Genomic DNA, 13,604 nt, shown 5'->3' on the forward strand with positions numbered 1-13,604 from the left:
TCAAAGAAACTTCTGCTGGTTGCACACTCCTTATAATGCTCAAGAATGGGGTGGGGGGGGGGCGGTTCTGGGGTTTTGGTTTGTTTTACTTGAAAAATTTTGGCATCTTTGTGCTGCCCTGAGAGTTAAAGTTTGGACACAGAGCTCCCACCACTTCATAAATGTTGTAGGAGAGTATTTTAAATCATTTTGTACAATAGCATGGAGGGACAGGACAAGGAGGAATGGCTTCCCACTTGCCAGAGGGCAGGGATAGATGGAATATTGGGAAGAAATTCTTCCTTATGAGAGTGCTGAGGCCCTGGCACAGGTGCCCAGAGCAGCTGTGGCTGCCCCTGGATCCCTGGCAGTGCCCAAGGCCAGGCTGGACATTGGGGCTTGGAGCAGCCTGGGATGGTGGAATGTGTCCCTGCCCATGGCAGGGGGTTGGGACTGAATGAGCTTTAAGGTTCCTCCCATTCCAAACCATTCTGTGATTCACTTCAGCTAAGGCAAGGGGAATAACAGCTCCCTGAATGATTTTGGGCTTCCTGATTCTCTGTCTCTTTACTTTTACCTTGAATCAGTTTTTTGTTTGTAGACGATCTAAATATAAACACTTTGATGTTTGATGTAACTTTTAAAGAAGCACAAGGCAGTTTTGGCTGCTTTTTTTAAAGTTCTATTTTTTATCAAAACATTCCCTGTTTTGTGCAATTGACTCCTCAATGGCAGTGTGGGAGCCCTTGCTTGCATTTCTCAACTGATTTGAGAAGTGCAGAGCCTGAGAGTGGGTCAGGTTGCTGTGTTGGGGTGTAGAGCAAGTCATGAGAGTGTCCTTGAAGCTCTTTCTAGCTGTGTTTTGGAAGGAGGTTTGGGATCATGTGCTGTCTGGACTGCACTGCTGGTGTCCTGTGAGGAGGGGAAACCCTTGTCAGGGTGTTAATTCAGGGAGATTGGGGGACACAGTTCTGTGCTGGGGTGCCTGCCATGGATAGCAGTGGCATTCAGCCCTGAACAAAGCTTTGTCTACTATTCTTAGGTGATCTTAAGATCCATTTTTGTATGAGGAAAGTAGGGGCTTAGCTGTGAGCTGGGAGGGATCACTGTTGACAGGCCTACTTCTTAGAGTTCATCACTCTGATCTTAGAGGGACATAAAAGCATTTTTGACAGTAACAGCTCTCTGAATATCTGTCAGTTTTGAGGTCAGCTGAGGCTCTGAAATCTGGATCCCTGTGTGTTCCTGCTGTGCTCACCTACCCAGAGCCCTTGGCTTCCTTGGCAGTCAGTGTCTTGCTTTATTATTAATAATAAATTATTCAGAGAAGGGCAACAGAGCTGAAGAGTCAGTCATATGAGGAGTGGCTGAGGGAGTTGGGAAAGGGGCTCAGCCTTGAGAAAAAGAGGCTCAGAGGGAACTTCTGGCTCTGCACAGCTCCCTGACAGGAGGGGTCAGCCAGGGACAGGACAAGAGGAAACAGCGCCAGGCTGTGCCAGAGAGGTTCAGGTTGGACAACAGGAGGAATTTCTTCCTGGAAAGGATGGTTCAGGCATTGTCAGAGGCTGCCCAGGGAGATGGTGGAGTCCCCATCCCTGGAGATGTCCAGAAAACAACTGGACATGGCACTCAGTGCCTGGGCTGGGTGATAAGGTGGGGATCACTCACAGGTTGGACTCTGCAGTCCTGGAGGTCTTTTCCAATCTAAATGGTTCTGTGATAAGAAGTTGATTAACTAAAGCAGATTTCAGTAGATACTGCCATTATTTTGTCATATTGCTGGCATCAGCTGCTGCCCTGCACACAAGCCTCAGTGTTGGTATCAGATTGCATAACCTTGGATCAGGATTTGCCCTGCCCTGAGCACAGAGCCAGTGCAAGGGGCTTTGCAGGTGCTGGTGAACCAGCAGCAGAACAGTTTTCCAGAAGTGACACATTTCTAATAAAGAGGAATATTGGTGGTGAGGGGCCTGGTGTGCTGTCCTTGGGGCACAGCTGTGCCATGGATCACAGGCTCTGGGACAAATTTTGTGCTGCTGTTCCTTGAAAGCCGAGAACACTCTGCCTCAGCTGATCAAGCTCAAATCCTCTTAGCAAGAAGGTACACACTTCATCTGCTGCAAGCCAGCTGTGAACATGGATATGGCAGGAAACCAGAGGGTATTTAGGTGCAGCTCTGGGAATCCCTGCAGACAGAGCAGTGTAGTAATGAACTAACCAGGGATTTGCTGGCAAACCAACGTGCTCCTGGTGCAGTCCAAGAGCTGAGTGTCAGCACTGCTCTCTCCCTCATAGGATTGCCAAGGCTTAGCTGAAACAATCAGAATGGAAAAAAGAAGTCCATTTTTCCTGCTGTATTTCATGCTTTGCTACCCCTGGGAGCAGACACTTCCCTTAACAGGATAGTTCCTATCCACTCAAAAAAAAGCTCTGTGGAAGAAAAACATTTTCTTCTTCAAACATCCAGATTTCCACCTCCTGCCGTTGCAGGTTATCAGCAGGAGTAGCTTCCTAACCCTGATTTTGAGTCAGCTTTTTGTTTCCTCCTTACAACAGCACCAACAAAACAACATTCACGTGAACATAATCCACTTGAGTAGCTCTAATTGTGTGGGTGTTAGCAGGCTTGGCCTCTTCAGGGGAGGACAGTGAGGGACTGTTGGAAAGCCTGGACATGCTTTTATTATGTAACAGGACCAGAGGTCTGTCATGCACTAGAAATGTTCAAAAAGTGGCTATGTTGGATTTAAGCTCTGTTGGTGTCTGATTTTTTTTGTGGCTGAAGATGAGTGAGAATAAAAAGGTAGATGTGATACTCCTTATCCTTCTGCTTTTTCTTAGATAGCCTTACAGATTTTGTTTTCTTTCAAAATGAATTAAAGAAGAAACTTAGGAAGTTCCAAGGAAAAATAGTAACTGGAAAGTTAATATGACATTAATATAATTATACATACTAGTTGATTTATTTTTCTCTGAGAGTAAGGTCAGCAAAGCAAACATTAGCAGCTCTGTTCTAGAGCACAGAATAGTAGTGGGTTTGGAGAGCTGCTGGTGTCAAAGGTCTGGGTTGGAATTGTCCAGTTGTGGGGATTGGAGATTCAGGAGAGCTGTCCCTTGTCTTGGCAGACCAGCTCTTCTTCCAGTTCTGGGAGCAGAGCTGTAGTCTGGGAGCTGTGGCAATGGCTAGGCCTGGCTGGAAGCTCTGGCATGTTTTACCCTAGGACAGTGTGTCCCTGGGTTCTTGCCTGGCTTTTGGGCTGGCAGGAGAAAGGATGGGGGGCCCATGCAGGGCTGGGGAGGATGGAGGAAAGGGAATCTAGCAAAGGGAATCTTGATGTGCACTTGAAAAATCAAGGAGCTGGAAAGAGACTGGACATAATTGCTCTTACATGGACTTCTCCCAGCAGAGTTTCCTCTTAGGATTAACATTTGTGGGGCTCTACCCTGTTTCTGATCAGAGCTCTCAGTGTGTTGTGTCCTGGAGCTGCAGGGCTGCAGTTCCCAGCTTCTCCCTTGGAATGCTTTCCAGAATCTCTCCATGGGCCAGCAGCTGTGTTCCTGCACAAGCTGTTGTGTCAAGACCAAAACTTGCAGGGTCATTTCATTTGCCTTGCTTACAGGCTTTTGTGGGAAAAGTTATGTGAGGAAGGAGAGAGCTTAGCCAGGCTGATGGGTTGTTAGCAACTGGAAAGGAAAAGGCTTGCAGAGTTGGGATGGTGGGGCACTCCCCAAAATCCTGAATAATTATTCTTCTGGCAGTCTGTCAGAGATGACTTCCTAAGTTATTACTGTTCAGAGGAAAATTAAACATTTAATTGCACAAATATTAGTTTCCTGGCTTTTTTTAAAGGTGTACCTTAAAAGGCTTGAAGGAAAGGATATGCAAAGGCTTCAATTTTATTAAAAATACACAGAGACTATGTGCTTGCATCTTGTTGTTAAGATCCATAATCTTGTGCCTGTTTCCTTTTAACCTTTTGTATATTTTGTATATTTTAACATTTGTATATATACTTCAGGAGCAGTCATGGAAAATCCCAAGAACAGAAATTTTTTTTTTTTAAAGCACTTCCAGTCTAAATGTATGGTTGCAATGAGAAATTGAATTAAAAAAACCTTCTAAGTGATGTGTCATAGCTGTGAAGTCTGTCACAGCAGGAACCCTTCAGTGCTGTGAAGGATGCCTGGACACCTGAGTCACTGGTTTTGCTTTCTGAAAGATGACAGCAAACACCCTCCTGTAGTGAGCACTCAGCAGGACAGTGAAATGTTTGAAGGGTAAAATGTGAAATAGAGACACAATTCTGTAGGAAACTGTTTGCCCTGCCCTGGAGAGCAGAGGGTGGAGGATTGGCTCCTGGTGTTTCTGCTGCTGTCACTGCTGGGCCTTTGGTTCATGAGCAGTTTTGGGAAGACACAGAGAGGTGTCACTGACCACAGCTCAGCACAGGGGTGGAGGCAAGCTTAGGAAAATCAGAGGTTTGCTTTGTAGGGCAAGGAAAATTGTCCCAGTGTGGGACAGAGGTGGGAAGGAAAATCCTCTCTGGAAGAGGAAGGGATTTGGGAGAAACTTTAGCTCCAAGAGATCTCAGGGCAATGCTGGTAGTACAATGCTGAGCACTTGCCAGGACATGGACACTGAGCAGGGGGGAAGAGCTGCTGTTGTGCTGCTGGAGCAGCTGTGCCTGGAGGGGCACAAGTGAGACCAGACTGATCAAGGGATGGATTTAGGCAAATACTAACACATAGCTACATGAAGATGTAGGTATTAATCATAGTTATTTATTCACCATTGTGCAAATCAGTGCTGGATATCAGGGAAAGGTTCTTCCCCCAGAGGCTCCCCAGAGATTGGGCACGGCCCCAAGGCTGCCAGGGATGCTCAGGGTGAGGTTGTTGGGGTGTCTGTGCAGGAACAGGAGCTGGGCTTGACAGTCCTTGTGTGTCCCTTCCAAGTTCAGGACATTCTGTTCTTCATTTTTGAAAAGATGTAAAGGACAGTAGAATTAGAAAGAAATTTAAAATAAATACTTAGAGTTGTATGCAGTGTCTTTTTTCAGCCCTTTCTATACTGCCAAGGAAAATTATACACAGAAGTAATTTCAACTGTGTAGTCAGAAAGTGTTCCTATGGTAGTTATCAGTCTTTGGAGTAATCTCCTGGGAAATCCTGAGCTCCAGTTCCTTGGGAATCTTTCAAGAGAAAACCACTCAGTCTGTTCTGCCTTTCAGTCATAGGTGGATTGGTGACACATTTTTTATCTCTGAATTGAAATCCTCTCTGAGTCTCTGATTGCCCTTGCAGCAAATCCATGCTGGCCCAGCTGGAGCAGGGGGACATGGATGGTCCTGGCCAGGTGGTGCTCACCTGGCTGGGGAGCAGCATTCAGGAAACCAGAGGTGTGAGAGCAGGATTGCACAGACAGCTTTGGGCTGGGACCTGCCTTGGGAGCTCTGGGTGGGCAGGGTGTGCCACTGTGTTTCCAGGGAACAGAGCCACTCTGGAGAGCCCCAGTGTGCTGTCCTTGGGTTACTCTGGGAGCCAGAACTGGGATGTGTGCAGCAATCTGGGAAGTGGCTGTGTGGAGTCCTGGTCTTTGTGCCAGGTTGCTTTGCTGTACCTGGCTCTTACAGAGGTTTATGTGCTGCTGCTCTTGTTTTCCCACAAGTGATGCTTATTCTGTTGTGTCCTAACACCAGTAAGGCATGACAGTTCCAAACCCAGCTGCCAGCACTTGGGTTTTTAATGGATACCTCTTCCAGCTGGGCTGCTACAACCTCTCCTTGCTAGATTATACCTAACTTTTCAAGTTTGGTTGCAATATTTCAGGTATTTTATCCAGAACTTTTAGGTGAATGAAGAAATCAGTGTTGGATTGCACTTTTTGTGCTTGAATGAGACCAAAAAATTCCACAGAGGAAAAGAGCCCCAGAAGACCCAGTGCTGATTTTGATGACTATTTAGTAAAATTTCCCTGAAAAGAAAACCATTTTTGCTTATAAATGAAAAGCATTGACTTGTGGCTGTTATGGAAAACAGGAGATGCATTTTTTAACCAAAATGGCTGTGAAGAAAGACAGCTCCACAAAGTCTGATTGAATTTTAATCCCTTCCCAGAATCCAAAAATCTTTGCATTGGCAAATACCACCCAGCCACAATGGAAATATCCAGAGCCAGGGTAGCCTCAAATACAGAGCAGGGACCACAAGCCAGAGCTTGCAGTGAAACCAAAGATGTGTTAAATCAAGAGAAAGAAAACCTTTTTTTAATTTTTTTTTTTCCTTTTGGAAGCAGTTAAATGATGATGAGAGCAAGGAAACATTTGCTTCACTCTTTCAGAATTTCAGTTCTGAAAGTTTCCTGTGGCTGCCTCTCAGAGCCTGAGGCTGGGAGAGGAAGCCCTGCTGGTAGAGAAATGGGAGTGGAGATGGCTCAGATGGATCCTGCCCCAAACCAAGCAGCATACATGTAATTAACAATGTGGTGTTAAACCCAGCACAAGGTTTTAATGTTAATTAAAGGCTTTTGGACTTTCCTGAGAGCATTTAATGCTTAATTCTGCTCTGTGCTGCTGGAACCTGAGATTGCAGCCCATGCTCATCATCCCTGCCTGTGGTATCTTCCACATCAGCTGGAGCTGGAGAGTTGGACTCTTTCCCTGGCATTTTGCTGTCTGTTCTTTGCACTTTGCCCAGCAATTAATCCCATTCCTCTCACTGCCTGTGGGTTTTTCCTCCTCCCACACCTGGGATGAGGCAGTGGTAGAGCTCCTTTGGCTCAATCTGCTTGATATCTCAAGGGGAAATGGAAACTGTGACTTGGTGACTTCCAAGGAGCTGACCCAGAGCCCAGATTATGAGAAGTCATTTTGGATTTTTGGTTTGGTCCTCTGCTATTTCTCCTGCTCAGAAGGAAACTGTGTCATTCTCCAGGAGTGTTGGTTGATTCCTCTGATTCAGAAATCAGAAAGCAGGAAAAAATTAAAAACTAAAGAGAATGTTGTGTCCTAGGCGTGCTCATGCTGCTTCAATCACTGTAGCAAGAAAACCTGGTACTTCAAGACCCTTGAAGTTGTTATTTACCTAAAGATTGAGGTATTTCATCAGGAAAAGAATCCTAAGTGCTTGGCAATCTTACAGAGAGGGTGAGGACCCACATCAGCCACACTGCCTGGCTGAGTTCTCAGTTTGAATCTCAGTTTTTCAGTTGAATCATTTTTCTGGTCTTCTGTATAACAAGCAGAGAAAAGGGTTAAATTTGCAAGGAGTATATTTGCATATAATTGTCTAATCAGGAATTGAATGGCCCTTTGGAATTGAGCACTGAGATGTGTCTCAGAACGATGTCTTGGCTGAAAGAACAAGAAGGAAGATTTAAGCAGGTGGGAGGGAAATGTCACTTAACCACAGAAAGGTGCAGAACGAGAGCAGCTTAGGGGTTTAGGCCTGGGACTCAGAGCAAACCCACAAATGTGCCAGGGAGGGTCAGGCTGGGGATCAGGAAAGGTGCTGGCAGTGCCCAGGCCCTGAGGCTGCCAGGGATGCTCAGGGTGGGGTTATGGGATGTCTGTGCAGGAACAGGAGCTGCCCTGGCTCACCCTGGGGGTCCCTCCAGCTCAGGATATTCTAAGATTTGCTATGAAGTGCTGGCTAAAGGATTGGGATTTTCTTTATTTTGTTGTTTTTATTTGGTGGACACATTTATAAACCCAGCCAAAAATGCTGCTGGAATTGTTTGCTTTTACTTTATCCTGTGTAGAAGAATAAGCCCATGTTGGGGTTGGTGTAGGTACCTCTGAAGTATCAGAGAGGAAAGGAGCTGAAGTTTAGTTGACATTGAGTGAATGGTGAATTTTAAGGTCCTTAGCTTCTCCTTGACAGCTTCTCCTGACATTAACCTGGAAGTATTCAGGCTTCAAAACATCTTTTGTGGATTTAAGCAGAGTATTTTAGTCTTGTGCTGCTATTTTTTTTAGGTGCTAAACACAGTGATGAATACTGAGCATCCTGGTTTTTTTACTTTAGGGAAAAAGGAGGAACATTGAAGAAAGTTTGGATGTTTATAGTAGCAAATGCCAAGTGTTCTTTCTTGTGGTTGCAGCTTTTTTCTCAGGATAATGCCAGCATTGTTCTGCTGATTTAGTTGGTGGTTTCCATTTAGAACCAGCTCAAGACTACAGAGGGAATTTTCTCTCTATCTTTGGTATATTCCTGCTTGTAAATCTTCATAGTTTGGGTTGTTGCTGTGACCAATAATAACTCCAGGGATTGGCTGAGGAAATACTCCTTTCTAGCTGAATGCATCAAGTAATGAAGCCTTTCCATCCTCAGCATTCTACACCTTAGACCAGTGTAATTTGAGATAGTGGCAGGACACCCATTTCCTCCTTCACTGACCTGTCAATTGGAGTTCTGCTAATGGAACTGTTTAGAGACTAATGTGTTCCCATTTTAAAATACACAATCAATATAAAAATACAGAATGAGATTATGTATTCTAAATGACATCTGCTCTAAGCCCAGTGCTGCTTAAGATACTTTACATCTGTAAAATTCTGCAGCTCCTTGGCCTGGATGAATTGCATGGAAGGAGGTACTGGATTTTGTAAGCTCTTTTTCCAGAAGGGGGAATAAGATTGGGATAAGATGGGAATCATGTTCTTCCTTCTTTGCAGATCACAGAGGCCTTGTTGAAGGAAAGAGATAAACAAGCAAAATGGAATGGGATCCCCTTGCTGTTGCAGAAGCTGTATGAGCACAGCCACCCAAACAGTGACTTCTCTCAGTGCCAAAGCATCCTGAAGGTACTGGCTGCACCCTTCTTCCCAAAACTTGAGATAATGTTGTTGTGGCTTTCTTTAAAGTCTGCTGTGATCATACTGTGTTAATTTTTTAAGCTGTCTGCATGATGGTATCTGTCCAAAATTGGCTGTAAGAGCTGGGGATGCAGGCAGTGATTATTCCACAGATAGTGGAAGATAATTATGTTTATACTGATGAACAGTTTTCTTTTTGAACCATCTCTTTATTTTTTCCCCTACATGCAGGAAATTTCTCCACTCCTTTCAATGGAAGCCATGGTTTATGTCACAGAAGACAGAAAAGCTGCTCAAGAGTCCAGTTTCCCAAACACATACACCTTTGACTTGTTTGGAGGAGTCGATGTAAGTGTGTTTTTTTTCAATACCAAAAGATCTGCATGATACTCATCCCACTGAAAAAAATCTCTTCAGTGGGGTCTTTGAAGCTTCTAAATGCAAGCTACAGAATGACTTCACCAATTTGATGTTAAGCATTAGAATTGTGCCACTTTCTGTTGATCCAACTAGGAAAAAGGTGTATTTTCCAAGGAATTGCATCCTAAGCAAGGTGTTTTGTTCTTATATGATGTAGAATACCTGGTTATTTCTTTAGCCAGCCTGTTTTTACCTTAAAAAAAGATTAGACCTTTGGTTCTAGTTCTGAATGCAGATAGGAATCAAATGATTCTTAGTTGTGAGATAAAATAACTGGTATTGGAGCACTGAGAATTTCCCTTAAACACAGCAGGGCTCTATCTTAGCCATGTTATCTGTGTTTATTGCTTCATCTGTGGCAAAGTTTTTTAAACAGAATGGGAACATTTCTGGGGACATTCTGGCAATTTATCACTTTGTTTATTTGCTTTAATTCTACATTACACAAATACCCATTTGCTCAGTTTTATGGTGCCTGACTCTGGCTTGGCTTTCATTAGAAATGCATGATTTGTATTTTCCAGTGAACTAATTGACACTCTTTTTATTTAGTTTAAACAGATTTTGCTGTTTATTCCTTGTCACATTTAGCTTGCTTTTACTTAGAGCTGCTGTTCATGTTGTTTTGAAATGAGCTCTGGTTTAGTTGCTGCTGTCAGTTGTGGGCAGAAGCCTTCAGCTACCCAAGCAAATGACAACACCATGAAAATGTTTCAAATTTCCCTTGTTTTTAAAGAGAGATAGTGGAGATGGTGAATATCAGATCCACTGTAATTGCCTGGTGCTATGGGCAGAGATCTGGCTGATAGAGGTGGGCTTAATGTGATTAAAGGCAGTGGTAGAAGCCAGTGCTGTGTGTTTTCAAAAATCCTGCTCTAGGATTTGAAAGGGGAGAAGTTAAATCTGCTGGTGCTGTGTGTGCCATGTGCTGATTTTATTTTGAGCTGACATGAATAATTTTAAAGGACACTCAATTTGCAGTGTACTCTCTAGGCTGCAGTGTGTTAGAGTTAAAATATTTTTGGATTCTGACAGCTTTAACATCGAGGAAGAACAAAACCAGCCCAGTGCCTCCTCCCTTTATATGAATCCATGTAAAATAGGAGAGTGCAAATACACAAACCTCCTGGATTTTATACCTGAATGTAACCCCATCCCAGAAACATGATCTCACAATTCCCTTTCTGCTCCTGCCTCTGGTGAGAGGCAGAAAACTCAAGAATTAAAACATAATTAATATGAGGTCTATATTACTGCAGTCATTTTTCTCTACCCTATTAATGCTACAGCTACTACAACAAATAATGCTAGAAAATGTATATTCCTCTTAAAAGTTGCCTATTTATTTATTTATCAGTGCTTGTAAGGTAGCCTCCAGTGATGTCAGGTGATTTCTTCTGTGTCTGGATCAGTAGTTCATTAAAAGGAGGGTAACATTAAGATGGGACTAATAGATCAAGTTTTAAACTCTTAAGTATCTTGTGAGTTGGGTGATGCCTGCATTGCTGTTAACAATTTAAAAACCAGCAGCATTTGCAGAAGGAATCAGTTCCTTCTGTTTGCCAACTTTCATTTTTAAGTCAGCTTTAATTTTGCAAATGTTTTAAGCTAATATAATACAAACTAGAGCAACTGAAGATCAATTCTGCATTAGTCAGAACCACAGTCTTGGTCTTGGAAGGCTGATTGTTATATTCCTTAAATAGAAATATGAATGTAAATATGCATAGAAAGTCCTGTACACAAGCAATGGCTTTTTGATGCAGAGATAAAATCTAAAGCTGCTAAATTCTGTCTGGACCTGAAATGTTTTTGAAGCCCAGCAAGATACAGGGAAAGCCTTTGAAAATTTTGTATCTCTTTGCAGGTTATTGCTAAAGATTCCTTATTTTAAGCAGTGTGTGATCTCCATCCTTGATGTTATCTGGAGGCATGTGAAATTCCATTCCTTGCAAGCTCAAATTCTTTAAAAATTGCCAGTGGCAGAATATTTTGTACAGCTCTTACTGTTTCTTCAGGTTAAATGCAACTATTATTTATCAATGTATTTTTGACACCAGTGGGGGTTTGATTGTAGAGCCTTTATTATTCACCTCTGGGACTTCAGCAGAGACAGGTTTCTGTTAGTCACTGACAAATTATTTGGTTATTTGTGTCTCTGTGATCGTTCCCCTTAATTCTTTGTCTTATTTTTACAGCTTTTAGTAGAAATTCTTATGAGACCAACTCTTATCACACAGAAAAAGAAGCAGAAAAGTAAGTAAATAGGTGGTTTATCTCTTTTTCTTTTGCCTGGTGTTTCTGTTTCAGACAGAAATTGTTCTATTTTTCTGTTGTTCTCTTTCCATCCCAGCAATTTTCTGTTGATTCATTTAGGAGTGAATCATTGGTTTCTTTGTTCTCTGTGGTATTGATTGGTGCTGGGATTTGGGAGAGTCACCTGTTTCTGGCACAATTCTGGAGGTTCACACACTCAGCACAACACACTTGACTCCAAGCACTAAATCTGCAATCACTGGAAGCTCTTATTGTTCCTGTGACTGCAGCTGCAGTGAAAAATTATTAATAATAAGCCACAAAACATTGTTTATGTAATGGGAGCTGCAGAGATTGTGAGATGAGTAGCTCAGGAAAACAGCTTTTTGTAATGTGACTGCTCATTTCCACGTTGCTGTAAGGAGGGAGAGTGCAGTGGCTTCAGCTCAACTTTCCTGCTGGAGCAGCTTGGCTGCAGTGTTTTCATTTCCTCTGTTTGGGATTCTGCTGGTTCCCTGAGCCCTGCTGAGGGAAGGGAATGTCATGGTGCACCCTGTGCCTGCCAGCCAGGGAACTTCAAAGGTGAAGTGATTTGAACTGGAGCTTTAGGCAATTAAAGGTCTGTACTGAAAACATGTTCTAAATATTAAAATGCTGTGGTAAAGCAGATTGAAAGTTTTTCTATGAAGTCCAGGTGCTGAGCAAACAAGCATGAGTTTCCAGTGGAAAAAACTGCATAAGCTGTAATTTTTTTCCCTGACACAAAAATAATTTAGCATGTGGACAGGTTGGGTGTAGAGTGTTTCTTGTGGCTTGTATCCCATAAGGCATTTGCATGTATCTCTGAGCTGGCAGCCTGACATTGTCACCCATCCCATGGCTCTGTGTGTCCCTCCCAGGGGCACTGGTGTCCCTTGGCAGGGAAGGACTGACTGTCTGCTCTCTCCTTTGCAGTAAGTGATGACCTCATCAAGGACTGCTTAAGCATACTGTACAACACCTGTATATGTGTAAGTACAGCTCTCCTGGTCACTTTACATGTGCTACTTGATAACACAATAAATAGACTCTTTTAAGTGTAATTTAAACTTACTTTGAAGCTTTACATTAATATTTCTTCAGTTAAATACAGGATCACTCTGTATTTTTGATGTGTTGCTCAAATAATTTGTTTTCTTAGCTGCATTGTCAAGCTTAAGTTCCTTTGTTTAGATCTTTGTGTGTTTCCATAGGAAAGCTGTGCCAGCCTTTGTTATGTCCCAGCTTAAAATCTGAAGCTGGGAATGGATGCCTGTTAAGCCCAGCTACTGCTGGTCTTATTCAGATTTGGAGCTGGCAAAGGGTTTTAAATTTGATCCTGCAACTCTGTGCTGGATTTTAGTTCAGATCAGTGCCAGGAAGGTGCTGGCTTAAAGGCCTCTGGAAATATTTTGTCATTAAAATCCTGAAGCTAAAAACAAAGGCCAGATTATACATGCAAGGAACATCCTCAGGACTGTTTACTTCATCACACACCTCATTATTCTATAACCTAAGGAGCACTGTTTAACAAAAAATTTTTAAACAGCCAGTTAGTGGCTTGGAGCTTTTCCAAAAACATCAGTGTAATCTCCAGAGTTTGAGTCTTACTGGATCATGTCTCACTGATAAGGCTCTGTGTAGACATGGGAGGGGGAAGAGAAGGAGCACTTTTTTCCTTGGCTGGGATGATTTATTTTTTCAACTGCAGGTAATGCAACTGGTGCAAACTGAGAATAGTATGCTATGCTAAAAAACAAGTTTTCAATTTCTAGACTAGCTGCTCTGTTTTAATTCACTTTCGTATTACAGGTGGAATTGGATGAGAAATGTCTGTGGGCAATATTAGCTGTTTTTATGCTTATCTGTAAATTTTGGGGAATTATCTTTGCTAGTCTGGTTCTGTGTGCACTGGGAATATGTCAGCTGTGGATAAGACAGTTGTGCAAGCAGTGAGGATGTAGTTGTGAGTTGCTGGCTGTGCTGTCATCAGAGCTCAGAGCATGAAAGGCAGCCTTAATTGGGTTTTCATGCCTGACTTCAGGGTTCATCACCCTGTTCAGTTGGGCCAGTGCTGATCGGGGTTGCTCAGCAGAGCTGAGGGTTCAGGAGCTG

At 43.0% G+C, this 13,604-nt stretch overlaps 1 protein-coding gene across 1 annotated transcript in view; it reads left to right on the plus strand.

Annotated features, from left to right (window-relative positions):
• TRPC4AP (transient receptor potential cation channel subfamily C member 4 associated protein) overlaps positions 1-13,604 on the plus strand; it is a 33,951-nt gene that overhangs the window by 1,915 nt on the left and 18,432 nt on the right. The window contains exons 2-5 of the mRNA XM_079322000.1: positions 8,655-8,783; positions 9,027-9,143; positions 11,414-11,471; positions 12,426-12,481. Of these exons, the coding sequence (XP_079178126.1) occupies positions 8,655-8,783; positions 9,027-9,143; positions 11,414-11,471; positions 12,426-12,481 (360 nt within the window). The remainder of the gene's footprint in view (positions 1-8,654; positions 8,784-9,026; positions 9,144-11,413; positions 11,472-12,425; positions 12,482-13,604) is intronic.

The sequence above is a fragment of the Erithacus rubecula genome, assembly GCF_903797595.1.
Source record: "Erithacus rubecula genome assembly, chromosome: 18".
Lineage (NCBI taxonomy): Eukaryota > Metazoa > Chordata > Aves > Passeriformes > Muscicapidae > Erithacus > Erithacus rubecula.